This window comes from Monodon monoceros, unplaced genomic scaffold (assembly GCF_005190385.1).
Source record: "Monodon monoceros isolate NGI ecotype Baffin Bay Population unplaced genomic scaffold, NGI_Narwhal_1 Super_Scaffold_11, whole genome shotgun sequence".
NCBI lineage: Eukaryota > Metazoa > Chordata > Mammalia > Artiodactyla > Monodontidae > Monodon > Monodon monoceros.
The window spans coordinates 68,391,730-68,408,271 of NW_021703767.1; the positions used below are offsets into that span (position 1 = coordinate 68,391,730).

A 16,542-nucleotide genomic window follows, 5' to 3' on the forward strand; every position below is an offset into this window, starting at 1 on the left:
CATAAACCGCATGACGAGAAGTTTCTCTGGCCGGGCCCCGTGGGGCTGCTGCTGGAGAATGGATGGTTCCCATCGAGGGCTGTAATGGAGGAGGGACAGCACTTGCCCTGTGCTATTCTCCTAATATTTCAAAGAGAGTGAAGCTTAGAATCGTTAAACATTCCCAGAAGGGCCATAAATCTCATTTTAGCTAGTTTCAATTTCAGGATGAAATGGCTTGTTTTCTTGGCAATTTTTATTTTTCCCTCTCAGTCCCCTGCCCTCTGGTTCTCTGGCTCATAGACCCATGGCTTCCTTCCTTCCTTCCTCTCCTGGACTCTTTCCCTTTTGGCAGTTAATTTCTGCAGAGTTCAGCCCTCCTCTGGACCCAGGAGTTTTAGCCAGTCTTGGACTCAGGAGATACATACAAGAGTTACAAGGGATCCTGAAGATTAGCTGATTCACTCTAACCTTCATTTTTTGAACTTTAAAAAAATCAAGATATGATTTACATACAGTAAAGTGTACAAATCTTAGCATACAGCTCAACTAATTCAGCTCAATTAATAAATTAATTTTTATACATGTAGACTCATGTAACCATCATTTAATCAAGATCTAGAACATTTCTCGCACCCAGGGGTTTGGTCCTATTTCTTCCCAGTTGATCTCTCCTCCTCCCCGCCCCCACCACAGGAACCCCCATTTTCCTTCTATCACCATAGATTACGCTTACCTGTTCTTGAACTTCAGATAAATGGAATCATACAGTATGTGCTTTTTTGTGTCTGGCTACTTTTGTTCAACATCAGGGTTTTGAGATTCATCCATGTTCTTGTATATATCTGTAGTTCGTTCTTTTTTGTTGCAGAATAGGATATCATTTACTTATTTACTTTTACAAGGACATTTGGATTGTTTTCAGTTTAGCCACTGTATTAGTTTTCTAGGGCTGTCATCACAAAGTACCATAGAAGGAGTGGTTTAGACAACATAAATTTACTTTCTCACAATTCTGGAGGCTAGAAGTCCAAGATCAAGGTATCAGCAGGGTTGATTTCTTCTGAGGACCTCTCTCCTTGACTTGTAGCTGGCCATCTTCTCTTTGTGTCTTCACACAGTCTTTCCTTTTCTTTGTGTGTCCTAATGTCCTCTTTTTATAAGGACACCAGTCATATTGGATTAGGGCTCATCCCAATGGCTTCATTCAACTTAATTACTTCTTAAGGCCTTATCTCCAAATATAGTCACATTCTAAGGTACTGGGGGTTAGGACATCAATATACGAACTTGTGAGGGAGTAGGCACAATTAAGCCCTACTATGAAAAAGCGGCTATGAACATTTTGGTACATATTTTATACATATACTGTTGTCCAAAGTGGACGAACCAATTTACACTCCCATCATCAATGCATGGGAGTACAGGTGCTCTATATCTTTACCAGCCACTTCATTTTACAGATGAGAAACAGAAGGAATTCCCTGGTGGTCCAATGGTTGGGACTCTGCGCTTTCACTGCCGAGGGCCAGGGTTCCATTCCTGGCCTGGCGCAGAGTCACCAAAAAAAAACAGAGAGGAGGAGCTGAAAGGCCCACTTTCCCATATGCCGATCATGAGCTTGAGGATGCAGAGCATGCAGAGGAAGCCCTGTCTCCCGCCTGATTCAGGAATTTCTGAAACTCTCCAAGACATCACTTCATTCAATCAGCTAGTTATCAAAAAGAACTCTGAGAACCACCTGAGGCTCAGGTCCTATGCTAGGCTCTGCAGTTAGGTGGCTAACAAGAGAGTCATGAACCTACGTTCCACTTGTAGCAGGAGACCATGGACACACCAACTAAATGAGTAGTGGCAGATTGTGGCAAGGGCTGGCAAGGAATCAGCAGAATCTGAGCTAGAGGATAAGGGGTTTGGGGGTGGAGATCCTTTAGATGGGTTGCTCCAAGGGCCTTTCTGAGGATGTACATGTAGGAGAGCCCTGAAGGGATTAGAAGGTGGCAGTCAGACCAAGGACCAGGGAGAGTGTTAAGGCAGAGAGGATAGGAAAAGTACTAGCCCTGAAGTAGGAACAGCTCTGATGGTGGGGGATGGGCAGGAAATGATGGTTTGTGTAACTGGAGCCAAGTGGACAGCATAGGGGAGAAGCAGGAGATGAAGTCTAGAGGCCAGGCGCAGACCATGCATGGCTCACAGGTCATGGGGAAGTGTTTGGATTTCATTTTATGGGCAATGGGAAACCATTGGAAGGTTTCAAGGAAATGGCTAACAAAATCCGACTGATATTAACAACTGCATTGTAGGGGGTACAAGGAGGAAGGAGCAGGCAAATGGAAGGCGCAGTCTTGCCCTTGAGTGGCTGAGACATGTCAGTGACTTAGACTTGGGAGGTGGCAGAAGAGTTATATTTTGGAGGTAAAACTGACAGGATGTGGTGATGGGTTGGATGGGCCTGTTGAGAAGTGAGGATGAGTCAAGGATGACTTCTAGGTTTTGAGCTTGGAACCTCCAGACAGTGAGCAAAGATCTTCCAGCTATAACCTATCAATCCTAGACTGTGCACTTCCTTGTCCATCTCACTACTATATATCTTGAGCCTCAGGATGTAGTAGGTATTTAATAAAAATTCTTGAATGAATAACTGATTCCACACATGAATGTTTTAGCACAAGGAATGGATTCAATGATGGTTTTTTTCTTTTAAAATTTTTTTTATTGAGATAAAGTTCACATAACATAAAAGTAACCATTTTAAAGTGTACAATTCAGTGGCACTTAGTATCTTCACTATGTTGTGCAATCATCGTTTCTGTCTTTTTCCAAAATATTTTCTTCCTTCCCAAGGAGATCTTGTACCCACTGAGCAGTCACTCTCCAATTCCTCCTCCCCCCAGCCCCAGGCAATCACTACTCTGCTTTCTGTCACTATGAATTTGCCTATTTCTGGATGGTTCATATAAATGTAATCATACAATATGCATACTTTTGTGTCTGGCTCCATTCTTAGCATAATATTTTCGAGTTTCATCCACATTGTTGCATACATCAGTAGTTCATTCCTTTTAATGACTGAATAATATCCCACTGTATGAATATATCACATTTTGTTTATCCATTTATCTCTCAATAGCCACTTGGGTTGTTTCCACCTCTTGGCTATTGTGAATAATGCTGCTATGAACATTTGTGTACAAGTATCTGTTTGAATACCTGTTTTCAAGTCTTTTGCCCAGGAATGGAATTGTTGGGTTATAAGGTCATCTCTGTTCAACTTTTTGAGGAAATGTCAAACTGTTTTCCAACAGCTCAATACAGTTTTCTGAATGAAAAAAAGAAACAGTAGGAGGGAGGCAGGGACGACGGCTTTTCCTATCCTCCACAAGCAGCACCGGACTCTGCCATTTCCAGGCTGTGTGATCTGGGTCATATTAAGTTCTCTGGGCCGCCACCTCATCCTCAAAGTGTGGAAAATAAAACTTACCTGAGCTGAAGGAGATCTTGTTGCTAAAGTTCTAGGCACAGAGCAAGCCCCCCAAATTAACTGCTTTCCCTTACTCTTTGACCCTGACCATGTCGCACTCCACTCAGACTTCTACCTGGCCTGGGGGCCAAGTTCACACCCGCGGACCCCTGCTCAGCCATGCTGCAAACTACAACTCCCAGCACGCACTTCTCCCCGGCAGGCTCTGCCAGCGCGGTGCGCATGCTTTGGCAGACGTGGCACCGGGAACTCGGAGGCGGGGAGCGGCTGGGAAGTGGCGGCGGTGACTGTCCCCGGCGGAGCTGCGGTCGCGGGAGCCCGAGTGGGGCCCAGAACCGGCCGTGGGCAGCTGCGGCGGGGATGGCGCGGGTCGTGCCGGCGTGGTTGCTGCTGCTGCTGGCGGTCTGGGTGAGGCTGTGGCGCTGGGGTCCGGGCCGGGACGGCACGTGCGCCCGGCGAGGGTCCGAGGTCCCTGCTCCCGGCCCTCCCGGGACGTGCGGGGAGATAGATGCCTCCGGGCGCCTGGTTGGGGGCGTGCGTACCGAGCAGGCGGGGACCCGGTGGCTGCGGGGGAGGCAGCGGGGCGGTCGCCGTGCACTCCCAGCGGGGTGCTCCGGGGCTCAAAGGTCGAAAGGAGCCCGGGGTGGGGGACCCCGGGGTCGCTGGGCGATACCTCGCGGGGGTGGGGGGTTTGCGCCGCGGACACAACTTTGCAGGGGCGCAGGTCAGGGGCGGCCGCGGGCTAGGGCCGGACGCCGGCGGCTTGCGGGGGTGCTGTACCCCAGACTCCGGGCCCTGCACCTGTGTGAGTACGGGGTAAGAAGGGGGTGGGTGCTTGCCACCAGCACTGCCGGAAACCTTGTTCTGGAGCCAGCCACCTAGTTCTTGGTTTCGGCTCTGAGCAGCCGCGAACCTCCAGTCACCACGTGGATCTCCGCCAGCCGGCCAGGCTTGGCGGGGCCGGGTGGGGTCACCGCGGGGTAGTTAAGCTCCTTCACCCAACTGAGGCTGGCTGGAACCTCAGCCACTTTCTGGCTTGTGACGCGGCCTATCGTTTAATGTACCTGACTTAATCTTCTCATCCATGAAATGGGGACGCTTTAAATACCACTCTAACAAGGTTGTCAGGAGGGTCGGATGAGAAATCAGAGGACGTAGCTCTAAACTGCAAAACCGTACAGGAGTGGAGAAGGGGTGGGCCAGGGTGATGGGAGTGCAGGCTCTCCGGAGGAGTTTGCTACCCTTGTGGGGTGGGGGAGGAATGCCGCAGGGCATCCCTGAGAGAGGTTGGAATGGGTGTGTCCACAGCACTCAGGGCCCCGGGTTTGGCCTTGGTGTTGCTGTGGGTGTGTGATAGGATAATACGGCCTCCTTCCACACCTCTAGTATAACTTCTGGTCTGCCTTATTTTAGGACAATCTTGGCTCCTTTTTTACCTGAAGTTCCTGAAGGGAACCTCCTGCTGCTGGCACTGTCTCCAACCCAGATTTTACAGGTTTTTTCTTTTGGGTGTGGTGAGGATGCTGGACGAAACGTGAGGAGAAAAAAATGGAGTGTGGCTTGAGTTGCTTTAAATACTTCCATCTCTCAGTACCCTGACCTTCTGGGTTCGCCAGTGAGGAGTGGCCCTGTATTTTCTAGTTGTATGAAAATGGGTGGGAAAGGAAGGTCCTTGCCCCTCTAGATCTGACCATTCTCTTGGAGAGAAACGAGGCTGGAGTGGGGCAGTGTCACTTCCCCGAATCTAGGTGTGTTTGATCTGTTTGTATTCTGTTCCTGCTGCCGGTTGGTCTGGGCTGGTTTCTAGGCCAGGCAGGACTGCTGGACTGTGCAGAGGGGGCCATCTCCAGTGCCACCCGCTGTCAGGTCTTTGCACTTGGGCTGTTTTAGGAGGTCCTACTTTCCTCTCTTCTTCCCCTTTCCTCTTCCTCCTGTGAAAATAAAAGGCTTGAGACTCAGACCAGAAAGAAGTTTCATTCAGCAAATATTTATTTTTCAACTCCATTGTTTGGCTGGCACTGGGTTGGATTTTGGGCAGGGAGCAAAACACACATTGTTCCTGCCCTCTGGTGTTGCCCTGCGTTGGGCAGCGGAGTCAGTCCTGTGAGCAGATAAAGACAGAACAGTGAGTGCTGATACTTGAAGTTCTGGGAGCACCCCTGAAGGGGAGCCATACATTAATTTAGAGGGAGGTCACCCATGACTTTCCTAAGGGATGGGTTGAGCCCTCAGGAGGGGCTGTGGGAGTCCTCTAGGCAATTGAGGTCTGCTGATGCCCTCCACCTGGAGGTGTGGAGAGTGGGTAGGTTTGCTGAGAGCCCTAGAACCTGGGAGGCCTCAACAAGGAATTGACATCTTCTCCTTTCCCCAAGCCCAAGATTGACTTAGCAGGTGTGAGCCTGAGGTGTAGGGTCAGTGATGAGTGGCGGGTGGACACCAGGGTGGGCCTTTGTAAATATAAACTCTACGTCCATCTGATAAGGGTTCCGAAGCTCCTGGGAGTGGATTGGGTTTCTTTGTCCACTCAGTATTTACTGGGGGCAGATACGCGCAGAGCACTGGGCTGTGACCCAAGAGATACAGAGAAGTGTAAAGGGGTCTATAGAGATTCATGGGCAGGGGTGTACACCCACCACGTTTTTTGCAATAGCAAAAATATGGAAGTGGCTTAAATGCTTAACAACGGCAGCATGTTTAAGTGATTTCTGGCCCTATCCATACCACGGAAAGTAATGTTTATAAAGAATATTGGTATTTACTACAATGCTGGGTTTATTATCAAAATATGTTATGATGCTATGAAGAATATCTAAGGACATGGAGAAGTGTTTGAGTGTGATAAATAGGGGAAAAGCAGGATACAAAACTGAATCCCAGGGTGGCTGAAGATAGCTACAAAAGTGTTTGAGGGATTAGCAGTGCATCAAAATGTTTACAGTGATTGTTCCGGAAGGTGGAGTTGTGGGTGACTTTTGCCTACTTCTTTGCTTATGCTTTTTAGGTACTTCCCAAGTTTTCTATATGAATGTGCATTAGTTTTTGATCAGAAAAAGTTAGTAAAGGAACTTTTAAAAAAGTTTCTTTGGGGACTCGCAGCCTTCCACACTCTGGGGTGGAAACAGCGCTAGTCAACACTTGGGACAGGTTAGTTCCAGCCCTTCCAGGCTGGGTGTCTCTGCCCTGGGCCTGCGGCTGGGGAGGCCAGGCTGTCCTGTCCCTACCCCTGCAGCCGACTGCCCCTTCCTGCTGTCCCACTCAGCTCCTTCCTGCAGCTGACCCTTCCCCAGGGCCATCCATGCTGATTGTTGTATAGTCTCCATCCAGAGCTCGCTCAGAGTGGAGTAATGTCAGAGCTGGAGAGGACTCAGCCTCACCCAGCTCAAGGGTTCCATCGTCAGGCTGAGGCCTGGAGCTGGGCTGTGATGAAGTTTGCACTGGTTCACGGACAAATTGGAAAAATAACAATGGTGAATGGCTTTTTTTTTTTCATGATTCCAAATATTTCCGGTTTAAAAACTTCATTTCTCTGACACGGTGTCCATATTGAGGGAGTGCATGTGGGGGGTGGGGTGGGGTGGAGGAGTGGTTTATAATGTCCTTTTGAAAAAAATGAAAGCAGTGATAGTGTATTGTGATTTTTTTTAAAAGCCTTTAATTGATAAAATTTATTTTAAAATATATATGTAATACACACTATATATTTTTAAACATATACTTTAAATACATGTTTAAAAATATATCCTGCCAATCTGTGAGCTTCAGAGGTCTGAGAGCTACTGACCTAACTCAGCTCCCTGATTATAAAAGAGAAAAGTGAGGTTTTGAGAGGGAAGGGACTCACCCACTTGAGGCCGCCTAGTTTGTAAAGACAGAGTGGGGATGGGAGCCAGGCCCCTGAATGACACATCAGCGTTCTTCCCCCTCCATCTCTGTCGTGCCAGCTCCCACCTGCTTCCCTCCTCCCAAGCCACTGCTCAGGCCTCTGCCCCAGAGGGTGGCGTGAAGCTCAGAACTTGATGGCGCAGTGGGTAGGGGTGCAGGAAGCAGCAGATGTTTGCCCTGTTCTCTCCTGCAGAGCTTTTAATGTACACGTATTTAGGCTCTACACCTCTATATATTTAATAGGCTTTTGTGGGCTGGCATGAGAGCCTAATTGCCATTGATAATGCTGCTTGGAACCTGGAGTGCACTTTTCCCACAGAAGTAAACACATTACAGAGGAAGTTTTAAAACAGAACTGGCACACGAGTTGGAATGACTGAGTGCCGTAGGAGTGGCAAACACAGTGCTGTGGATTCGGGCCAGGGTCATGCTCTGGGGCACCAAGGGGCCAGAGAAGGGCCGCAGCTCATGCCTCACAAGGAAGGCAGACTCTGAGCTCTGTGACAGCGGGGATCCTCCCTGTCCCAGCACCTCGCCCAGACCTGGCGTGCAGTCACCCCCAGTCTGTGTTTGGTTGAAGGAATTAGTGTTGCAGGCAGGGAAGGCAAGACAGAAACGTGGGCAATGAGGAGTGATGGGCCGGGCTGGATGGAAGGGAGGATTTGAGTGTGGGGTTGGGGAAACGAGGCTGGAAAAGTGAATTGGAAAGAATCTTAAATGCCTGACAAAGCTTTTGGGACTTGATTCTTTAGGCAATGGAGAGATATGATGAAAACGGCCCTTTTAATACCAAGAGCAGTTACGCCACAGTGGAGGGTTGGGTTGGAGCGGGAGAGACTGGATTAATTTTCCCAAAACAACACTTTCTTCCTCTTACTTTCTTCTCTGTTATCTACAAGATGTAGTCCAGTGCGATGGTATAGAAAGAACATGGGCTTTTAGCCAGCTAGACACTCAGGAGCTATGTGACCTTGGGCCCTGACTGTTTTCTTGTTGTCAGTGGTGGTAATGATATCCATCTTGCAAAGCTGAAAGGATCAGAAATAATACAGGAAGCACCCAGCACACTGTGTGGCACGTGGACGTGCCCAATAAATAGGAGCCACAGCAGTCACCTCAGATCGTTGGAGAAGGGGCGCCCGGAAGCCAGTGAAGGGCCAGAGCGGGTGTGAGCGGAGGCTGCGAGACATGGCTGGGGGGCCCATGCAGCCAGGACTCTCCCCGTCACAGTCCCCTGGAGCTGAGCTCCTGATGGCTCCTTGCCCCTCTGCACTGGGCCGCTGCAGAGCCTCTGGATGGGTGTGTGTGTGTGTGTGTGTGTGTGTGTGTGCGCGCGCGCGTGTGCGCGCGGGTACGCGTGCATGCGGACAGAGGAACTGAGGATTTAAGTGCTCTGTGTTTCCCCTTTCTTCTGAAAGTGGATCCTCTCTTGAGAATGGAGATACCAACCACACCGCCTCCCTGGAAGGTATGCCCCAGCTTTGTGGTTTTGTTCTGTGGGGCTCTTGTGTCTCCCTTGGTGATTGTGGTAGGTTTTGGAGGCTAAATGACAGTGGACCAGAGAGTGCGCATGGGGTGTAGGAGAGCCTAAGTTCTCCTACGTTGCTGGACTTCCATGGTTTACTTGCCCCCCGCTTCCTTTTCCCCCTAGGGAAACCTGGTGTCCTAGGTTTCAGTGGGAGAGGGAAGGAGCTCTGTTCCTCCTGCCTGGCCCATCCTGTGGCCCTGACCCAGGCCTCTGGCTACCCATTTGACCTGGCAACGAGAATTAGAAGACCCCTGGTACATTTGTAGAGGGCTTTAGAGTTTGCAAAGCATTTCCACATATTTCACACCTGTGTAGTTTTGAGTCCCACATGAGCTGGGTGAGGTAAGCTGGTTGAGTACTGTTACCCCAAAAGAGGGATGAGTAGGTTGACAGAGCAGGAAGAGAGAGACCATTGATGGTCGTGGCCTGGAAGGGGAGGACATAGGCAGATGAGTGGGTCGCCTGAATGTTTGAGCAGCCTCCTTGGCAGGTGCTATTTTCTGAAATCGCAGCACCAGCCATTTACCTGGGGAGTCCATGAACCTTGCTCTTTAGCTCCCTGATGGCCTGAGTAGGGGCCATAGCCAGGCCCTCACTGACCATCCTTCCTGCCCTTCTCATCACCCTCCTGCATGGCTCTAGATAGCTGTCCCCTCTGACCACCTACGTCCAACAGGGCCTCTTTCCACACACCAGTTTATGACCACTTCTAAATGATTAGCTTTGCAGTCATGCAGTGCGGGGGAGTCGGGGTTAAACACTCAGGAGTATGGGATTAGAATAGCCTTTTTGCGTCTTTTTATCCCCCAAGGTCATACTGAGCCCCCAGGTGGATGTGCGCTCTGTTCCCAGATGGCCTGATGGTGAGCTTGTGCCCCGCTTCAGAGTTCCCCACTCCTCACAGCTGGCTGGGGCAGGGGTAGAGAATCCATCGCCCCAAAGAATCCCACCATTTGTCTAACCCCTTGGCTCGAGCAGATGTCTTTAATTCGTGAGCAGATCCTTTAATCCTTCGCGTGGAAGGTATTAATGGAGATCTAGGTCGAGGGCCTTACATTGGGGCTTAAAACATTAGGGTGATCTAGCTTCTGAGCCAAGATGTGGGCTTGGCTGGAAAGCTCTGTTATAGGGCCAAGTAGGGCAGGCTCCCGAGGAACAAGCAGGTTTGCTGTCACCAAGGGGTCTGACCCGCTGGGTCCTGGGCAGAGTGTTGTACATGCTCCTCATTTCAAAGAAACATGGACCACTGTCTGCATGTTGCACGTGTCACAGATGTTCATTTACTCCACAGATCTTTCTTTTTTGTTGGTGTTTTGTTTGTTTTTAATTAATTAATTTATTTATTTATCTTTGGCTGCGTTGGGTCCTCGTTGCTGCGTGCGGGCTTTCTCTAGTTGCGGCGAGCGGGGGCTACTCTTCCTTGCGGTGCGCAGGCTTCTCATTGCGTTGACTTCTCTTATCGCGGAGCACGGGTTCTAGACGCGCTGGCTTCAGTAGTTGTGGCACGTGGGCTCAGTAGTTGTGGCTCACGGGCTCAAGAGCACAGGCTCAGTAGCTGTGGTGCACGGGCTTAGTTGCTCCACTGCATGTGGAATCTTCCCAGACCAGGGCTCCAATCCGTGTCCCCTGCATTGGCAGGCGGATTCTTAACCACTGTGCCAACAGGGAAACCCCCTTTTTTTTTTGTTTTTAACAGATACTTCTTGAGAGTATTTTATGAGCCAGACATACTATACCAAGGCATTTGGGACAAAATATAACTAAGATGGACACCATCCCTTCCTCCCATTGCCTAGTGAGAGAGCCACTAATTTATTATTTAATTCAGCTAGTAAGTGCTGGAAGGAGGAAGATAAGGTGGTAAGAGAATGTGTAACAGGGGTCCCTATCCTACTGCAGGGAGTCAGGAACGGCCTCTCTGAAGACTTATGGACCCTTTCTTAGAAAAATGTTTTTAAATGTATAAAACAGAATGCATAGGATTACAAAAGAAACCAGTGATATTGAAATATAGTTATTAAAATATAATAAATTGTGACAAAATAGTATGTATTTTTTTAAATGCGTCATATAAGAAGATCTAGTAGCAAGTTTGATAATTTCTGTAATTTTAAGTAGTGATAAGCATAGACAGTGTTTCAAGATATCTGCAGCAATCCTCTTGTGATGAGAAAATGTGATTTCTGTTGATGGCAAAGCCACGGACACTGCAAGTGCTACTGTAATTAGTTACCTACATTCATAATAAAGGGAAGGCTAAATTTCAGTGAAATTAGTGAAAATAGAGATGTGATATTTCCCCATCCAAATTCATAGACCCCAGCGTAAGAAAAATTATCACCAAACTTGGAAATAAAAGATGATCTAGTGACTTTCTAATGTCACACTGGAGCATTGTCTAGGAAGCCCACCTCAGCAGCATCCAGTACTTTAGGGAATGTCACTTTGTTTATTATTCCTGAGGACCCATACTCTGTAAAGTTAGAAAGGATGCAAATGATTTCTGTTTGGTAGAGAAGAGAGATCCTTCAGGACATTAACCGGCTTGGTATCTCATTTAGCAATCATATCATACCTGTTTTTCATCGACCACTTGTAAGTTTCTTATAACTACTTCTTTTTTTGGGGGGGGGGGGCCGTGCTGCACGGCTTGCGGGATCTTAGTTCCCCGACTAGGGATTGAACCCAGGCCCCCGGCAGTGGAAGCATGGAGTCTTAACCACTGGACCGCCAGGGAATTCCCTATAACCTCTTTTTAAAATCTTTTTATTAACCTTTTTTTTCTTATATCCTCTTTTGACCAAGCTTTGTCATTTTAGTGGGTCCCTTATTAATGAGTTAATAACCCTTTGAAATGTGCTCAGTCTTTGTATGAGAATTGGGTTTTTAACATTTGAGAATTACACTTGACCCCGGTTTAAGAGCCGCTGAGTGAGCAGGATGTGAGGGTGTGGCGCTCAGAAAGGAGGTCTGGGCTGAAGATGTTAATTTAGGGGTGCTGCTCAGGTGGGGGACCCCAGGGGAGGGTGTGGGGCAGGAAGAGAAGATGGACTGAGTGAGTGAGCCCTGAGGAACTCCCGCATTTGCAGGATGGTGGAGGTGGATTTACAAAGAAGATAGGAAGGGTGGCTGGAGAGGTAGAAGGGAGACCAAGCGAGTTCTGCCTGGGTTCAAGAGGCTGAGCAAAACGAGACATGGAGGTGCCCGTTGGGTTATCCATGTGGAGGTCATTGCTGGACCTCCACCAAGAGCCTCTTTGATGGTGGGGGGCTGACAGCTCTGACAATGCTGAGGAGTGGGTAGAAGGCGGGGAGGGAGATGGAACATTCTGGCTGTGAGGGAGAGGGGAGTGGTATGGAGTCCAGGGAGGGGGTTTTTAAAAGATGGAATAATGGCCTTCCAACCTGGCTGTGAATCCAACCGCCTTAGGGAGGTATGCGTAAAAATGGATTCCTGGGCTCTCCAGATCCACGAGGTGATTTTCTTCAAGGGGAAGGCCCAGGAATCTGTATTTCCAAAAAGCTTATACTTATTGCTGTTGTCCAACTACAAACTGGAGACATTTACAAGTTAACATTAATTTTACGTGGTGGACAGTATTTTGCCAGCCAAGGTTGCAGCTTTGGGCCGAGTGGTGTGGCACAACTTCTGCCCATGTTACAAGCCACATACACTAGTGACACTGTGAGGCATCACTTGGCTGAAGCATGTGCCGTTTTTGCGTTTCTCTGCAGGCGTTTAGGGAAGTGTGCACAAGCGGGTAGCAGAGAAGATGGCTCAGGCAGTCACCGAAGCTCTTTCTCGTTGGCTGTGCTCAGTAGCTAGATTGGAAGGGAAAGCAGACTTGCTGGCCTTTCGGGTCTTGTTCTGGGTAGAGCTCTGGGGAGTGGAGAGACCTCGAGGGATACCAGTGGGAAGTGTGCACATTGATGGGCAAAGAGAAGAGCTTCTAATCTGTGCCCAGAAGACCTCTGAGTCCCGGCTCTGCCCTTTTAGACTTCACCCAAGTTGAATTCCTTAAGTTCTTTTTTTTTTTTTTTTTTTTTTTTTTTTGCGGTACGCGGGCCTCTCACCGTTGTGGTCTCTCCCGTTGCGGAGCACAGGCTCCGGACGCGCAGGCTCAGCGGCCATGGCTCACGGGCCCAGCCGCTCCGCGGCGTGTGGGATCCTCCCGGACCAGGGCACGAACCCACGTCCCCTGCATTGGCAGGCAGACTCTCAACCACTGTGCCACCAGGGAAGCCCTCCTTAAGTTCTTTGAACCTCAGTTTTCACATCTGTAAAGTGGGGATGGTACCACCTCCCACACAGATTGTTTATAGCAGTTTTTCAAACATTTTTACTGCAACTCCTGGAAGAAGAATTTTGCATTTTACATTATAATCAAGTACATATATGTCTATATGAACATAACAGATGCAGATTTTTCACCAAAAACAGTCTTGCTGCTTATGGTACAGACTGATGTTTCCTTTTCTCTTTAATTTTTAAAAATTAGTTAATTAATTTTTGGCTGCGTTGGATCTTCGTTGCTGAATGCGAGCTTTCTCTAGTTGCGGTGAAGAGGGGCTACTCTTCGTTGCGGGGCGCAGGCTTCTCGTTGCGGAGGCTTCTCTTGTTGCGGAGCACGGACTCTAGGCACACGGGCTTCAGTAGTTGTGGCTCGTGGGCTCTAGAGCGCAGGCTCAGTATTTGTGGTGCACGGGCTTAGTTGCTCCGTGGCATGTGGGATCTTCCCAGACCAGGGCTCAAACCCATGTCCCTTGCACTCTTAGCCACTGTGCCACCAGGGAAGCATGGATGTTTCCTTTTTAATGTTATTTTTAAAAATGCTGGTGGTAACCCACCGAAGTGATTTTATGACTTGGCTCTTGGGTTAAGGCCAGAGGGGTAGAAAATGCCGGTTTAGACCCTCAGCTTTAGGGGACTGAATGATATACTGTATGTCAAAGCACAGATGTACCTCATGAGTCATGAGCACTTGAATTGTTATTTTCTTTTCAATTAATGGAGCTTTGAGGCAGGTTGGGTTTCCGGAGTGGGAATTCACCTGCCCTTCCTTCGTCCCTGCTACCTAATTCTCTGCTCCCTCCACCAGCTCTTCCTCGTTAGCAGGCCTGGCACACCAGGCTGGCAGCAACCCAGAGCCCTCTTGGCTCTAGAAGAGGTTTTCCACAACATTAAAAGCTTTAGGACTTAAGTCCTGGTTAAATGCACTGCAGTTGCAATTTCAGGATAAGAAAACCTGTTTTCATAAGCTCTCAGATCAGTTGTCCTGCCTCTGAACTCTCCCTTGCTGACAGCCACGTTTGTGCTGTGGAAACAGGTGGGAAAACTGTGTAGCCCATGTATAAGGTGTGGCTTTTAAAGGAAGCAAAATATAAGACGTGCAGCTGGCTGTGCATTTATAGGAGCAAGCAGTGAGACGTGTGTGGCTGTAGGAATTGGTCTTTCCACTTCATCTTGGGTCTGAGTCACAGCTCTCTTACCTACTTGCCAGTGACGTTGAGCAAGTTTCTAACTGTTCTTTGTCTCCGCTTCCTTATCTATAGAATAGGTATAATGAAATTACCTACTTAATTCACTTGCCAAGAGAATGAACTAGATAGTCATATGAGCAGCGTAGCTGGCTCCTGGTCACGCAACAAACACTCTGTACTTGCAGCTCTTATCATTATCATGGCCACATCCCTAGGCCCTCGATGTAGGGATTAAAGAATCCTCTCTTGGGTTCTGTGCCAGCCAAGCGCTTTCCTACTTCTCTCTCTTTCTTAAGCACATTTAGCTCCTCAGCTCCTCAGCTGTCCACATCCCAGGGCCAGGCTTCTGTCTTTCTCTCACTCTCACACACACACAGACACACACACGCACACGCACACACACACACGCCATCCAGGCGGTGCTCGTTTTTATTTCAAAGCCTGCTGGGTGGTGGACATTTATTTGAACATTGGGAAATATCAGTGGCGAAATCTTCAAACTAGGTTTGAGGTTAGGCCTTATTAGCTCCTTGTGAAGGGGGTATTTAGCCGTAGTGCTCGGTGACAGATGCTTAAAATTTGCCCATTTAAGGGGCATAAATTACCTATATTTAAAAATTAGCATTTCTCCCCCCCACCCTCACTCATCAAAGCCATTCTAGGTATGTGTTGCATGCAAAGTTCTTTGCAGATTCTGTATAATAGTTCTTATTAAAAAAACTACACAATGTCAGGTGAGCAGAGGAGTGAGCAGTCAGTCAGCTGGAAGTGAAGAAGGGCAGATAAGCACTGCTCTTACATGGGAAAGTGCCAGTGACGCTGGATAGATGGCCGAGGATTTCAGGAAGCCTGTGGAAGAGGTGGGGGCAGTATTTGGCTGTATTCTAGGCATCTCTTTTTTTTCTGTCTTATTTTAGGTGTTTTCCCCCTAACTCTAAGTTTGAAATAGCCTTAGAGAAGAGCTGCAAGAAGAATATAAAAGATTTCCATCTGCCCTTCGGCCAGATTAACATTTTATCACATTTGTTTTATCATATTCTCCCTCTGCATATATAAAGTTTACAGACATGACTCTCCTTTGCCCCCATAAACACTTCAGTGTTTCCATTCTCTTACATAACCAGAGTACAATGATCAAAGTCAGGAATGTAGCGCTTGGCTCAGGACTTAATCCAGAATCACATATTGAATTTAATTGTCATATCTCTTTAGTCTCCTTTAATCTGGGCCAGTTTCTCAGTCTTTGTCTTTCAGGACCTTGACATTTTTGTTTGTTTGTTTTTGTTTTTTTCCCAGGTACGCGGGCCTCTCACTGTTGTGGCCTCTCCCGTTGCGGAGCACAGGCTCCTGACGCGCAGGCTCAGTGGCCATGGCTCACGGGCCCAGCTGCTCCGCGGCATGTGGGATCTTCCTGGACCGGGGCACGAACCCGTGTCCCCTGCATTGGCAGGAGGACTCTCAACCACTGCGCCACCAGGGAAGCCCGGGACCTTGACATTTTTGAAGAATGTCCCTCAATTTGGTTTTGGATGTTTCCCTTCAGTGCATTGTATCAGGAGACATAAGTTGATTTGACCCATTACTGGTGGTGTTATTGTTGGTCCCTTAGTTGAGGAGGTTTCTGCCAGGTTTCTCAACTGTAAAGTTATATTTTCTTGCGGTGGGGAAATACTTTGAGATTGTTAATTATTTCCGTGACGGTAATCAAATGATGGTAAATTTTTTTTCTTTAAGTATTTCTATCGGACATGCCTATTATGGTAAGTTAGAAAAATACGCACAAGGACGAAGCCTTACTTTGGTGCATTTCTTCTTCCAGTTATTTTCTGAGCATAATTTTGTGTATAGTTGTAATCATACCATGTACATTTTGAATTCTATTTTTAAAAACTTAACATTAAAAAAAATCTTTTCATTGCACAATCTTTGAAAACATCGTGTAAATGCACATTTTATTCTGTTGAGTGGTTTACTCTAAGTAATCACTCCCCCGCTGTTGAATATTTAGGTCGTTTACAATTTTTGACTCTTATGAGTAGGACCGAGCAAGTCATGTATGTGTCAGAATCTCTGCTAATTTCCTCGGGACACATTCCCAAAAGTGGAGTTACGAAGTCGAGGAGCGTAAATACTTTTAAGATACTTGATTAATTGTGCCAAATAGCTTTCCAAAAGAATTGTACTGGTTTAGG

The 16,542-nt window shown here is 47.9% G+C and overlaps 1 protein-coding gene across 1 annotated transcript in view; it reads left to right on the top strand.

Annotated features, from left to right (window-relative positions):
• The first annotated feature begins 3,709 nt into the window (after positions 1 to 3,709).
• PDIA5 (protein disulfide isomerase family A member 5) overlaps positions 3,710 to 16,542 on the top strand; it is an 89,147-nt gene continuing 76,314 nt past the window's right edge. Inside the window, exon 1 of the mRNA XM_029214219.1 lies at positions 3,710 to 3,868. Coding sequence (XP_029070052.1) covers positions 3,821 to 3,868 — 48 coding nt within the window. The 5' untranslated portion in view covers positions 3,710 to 3,820. The remainder of the gene's footprint in view (positions 3,869 to 16,542) is intronic.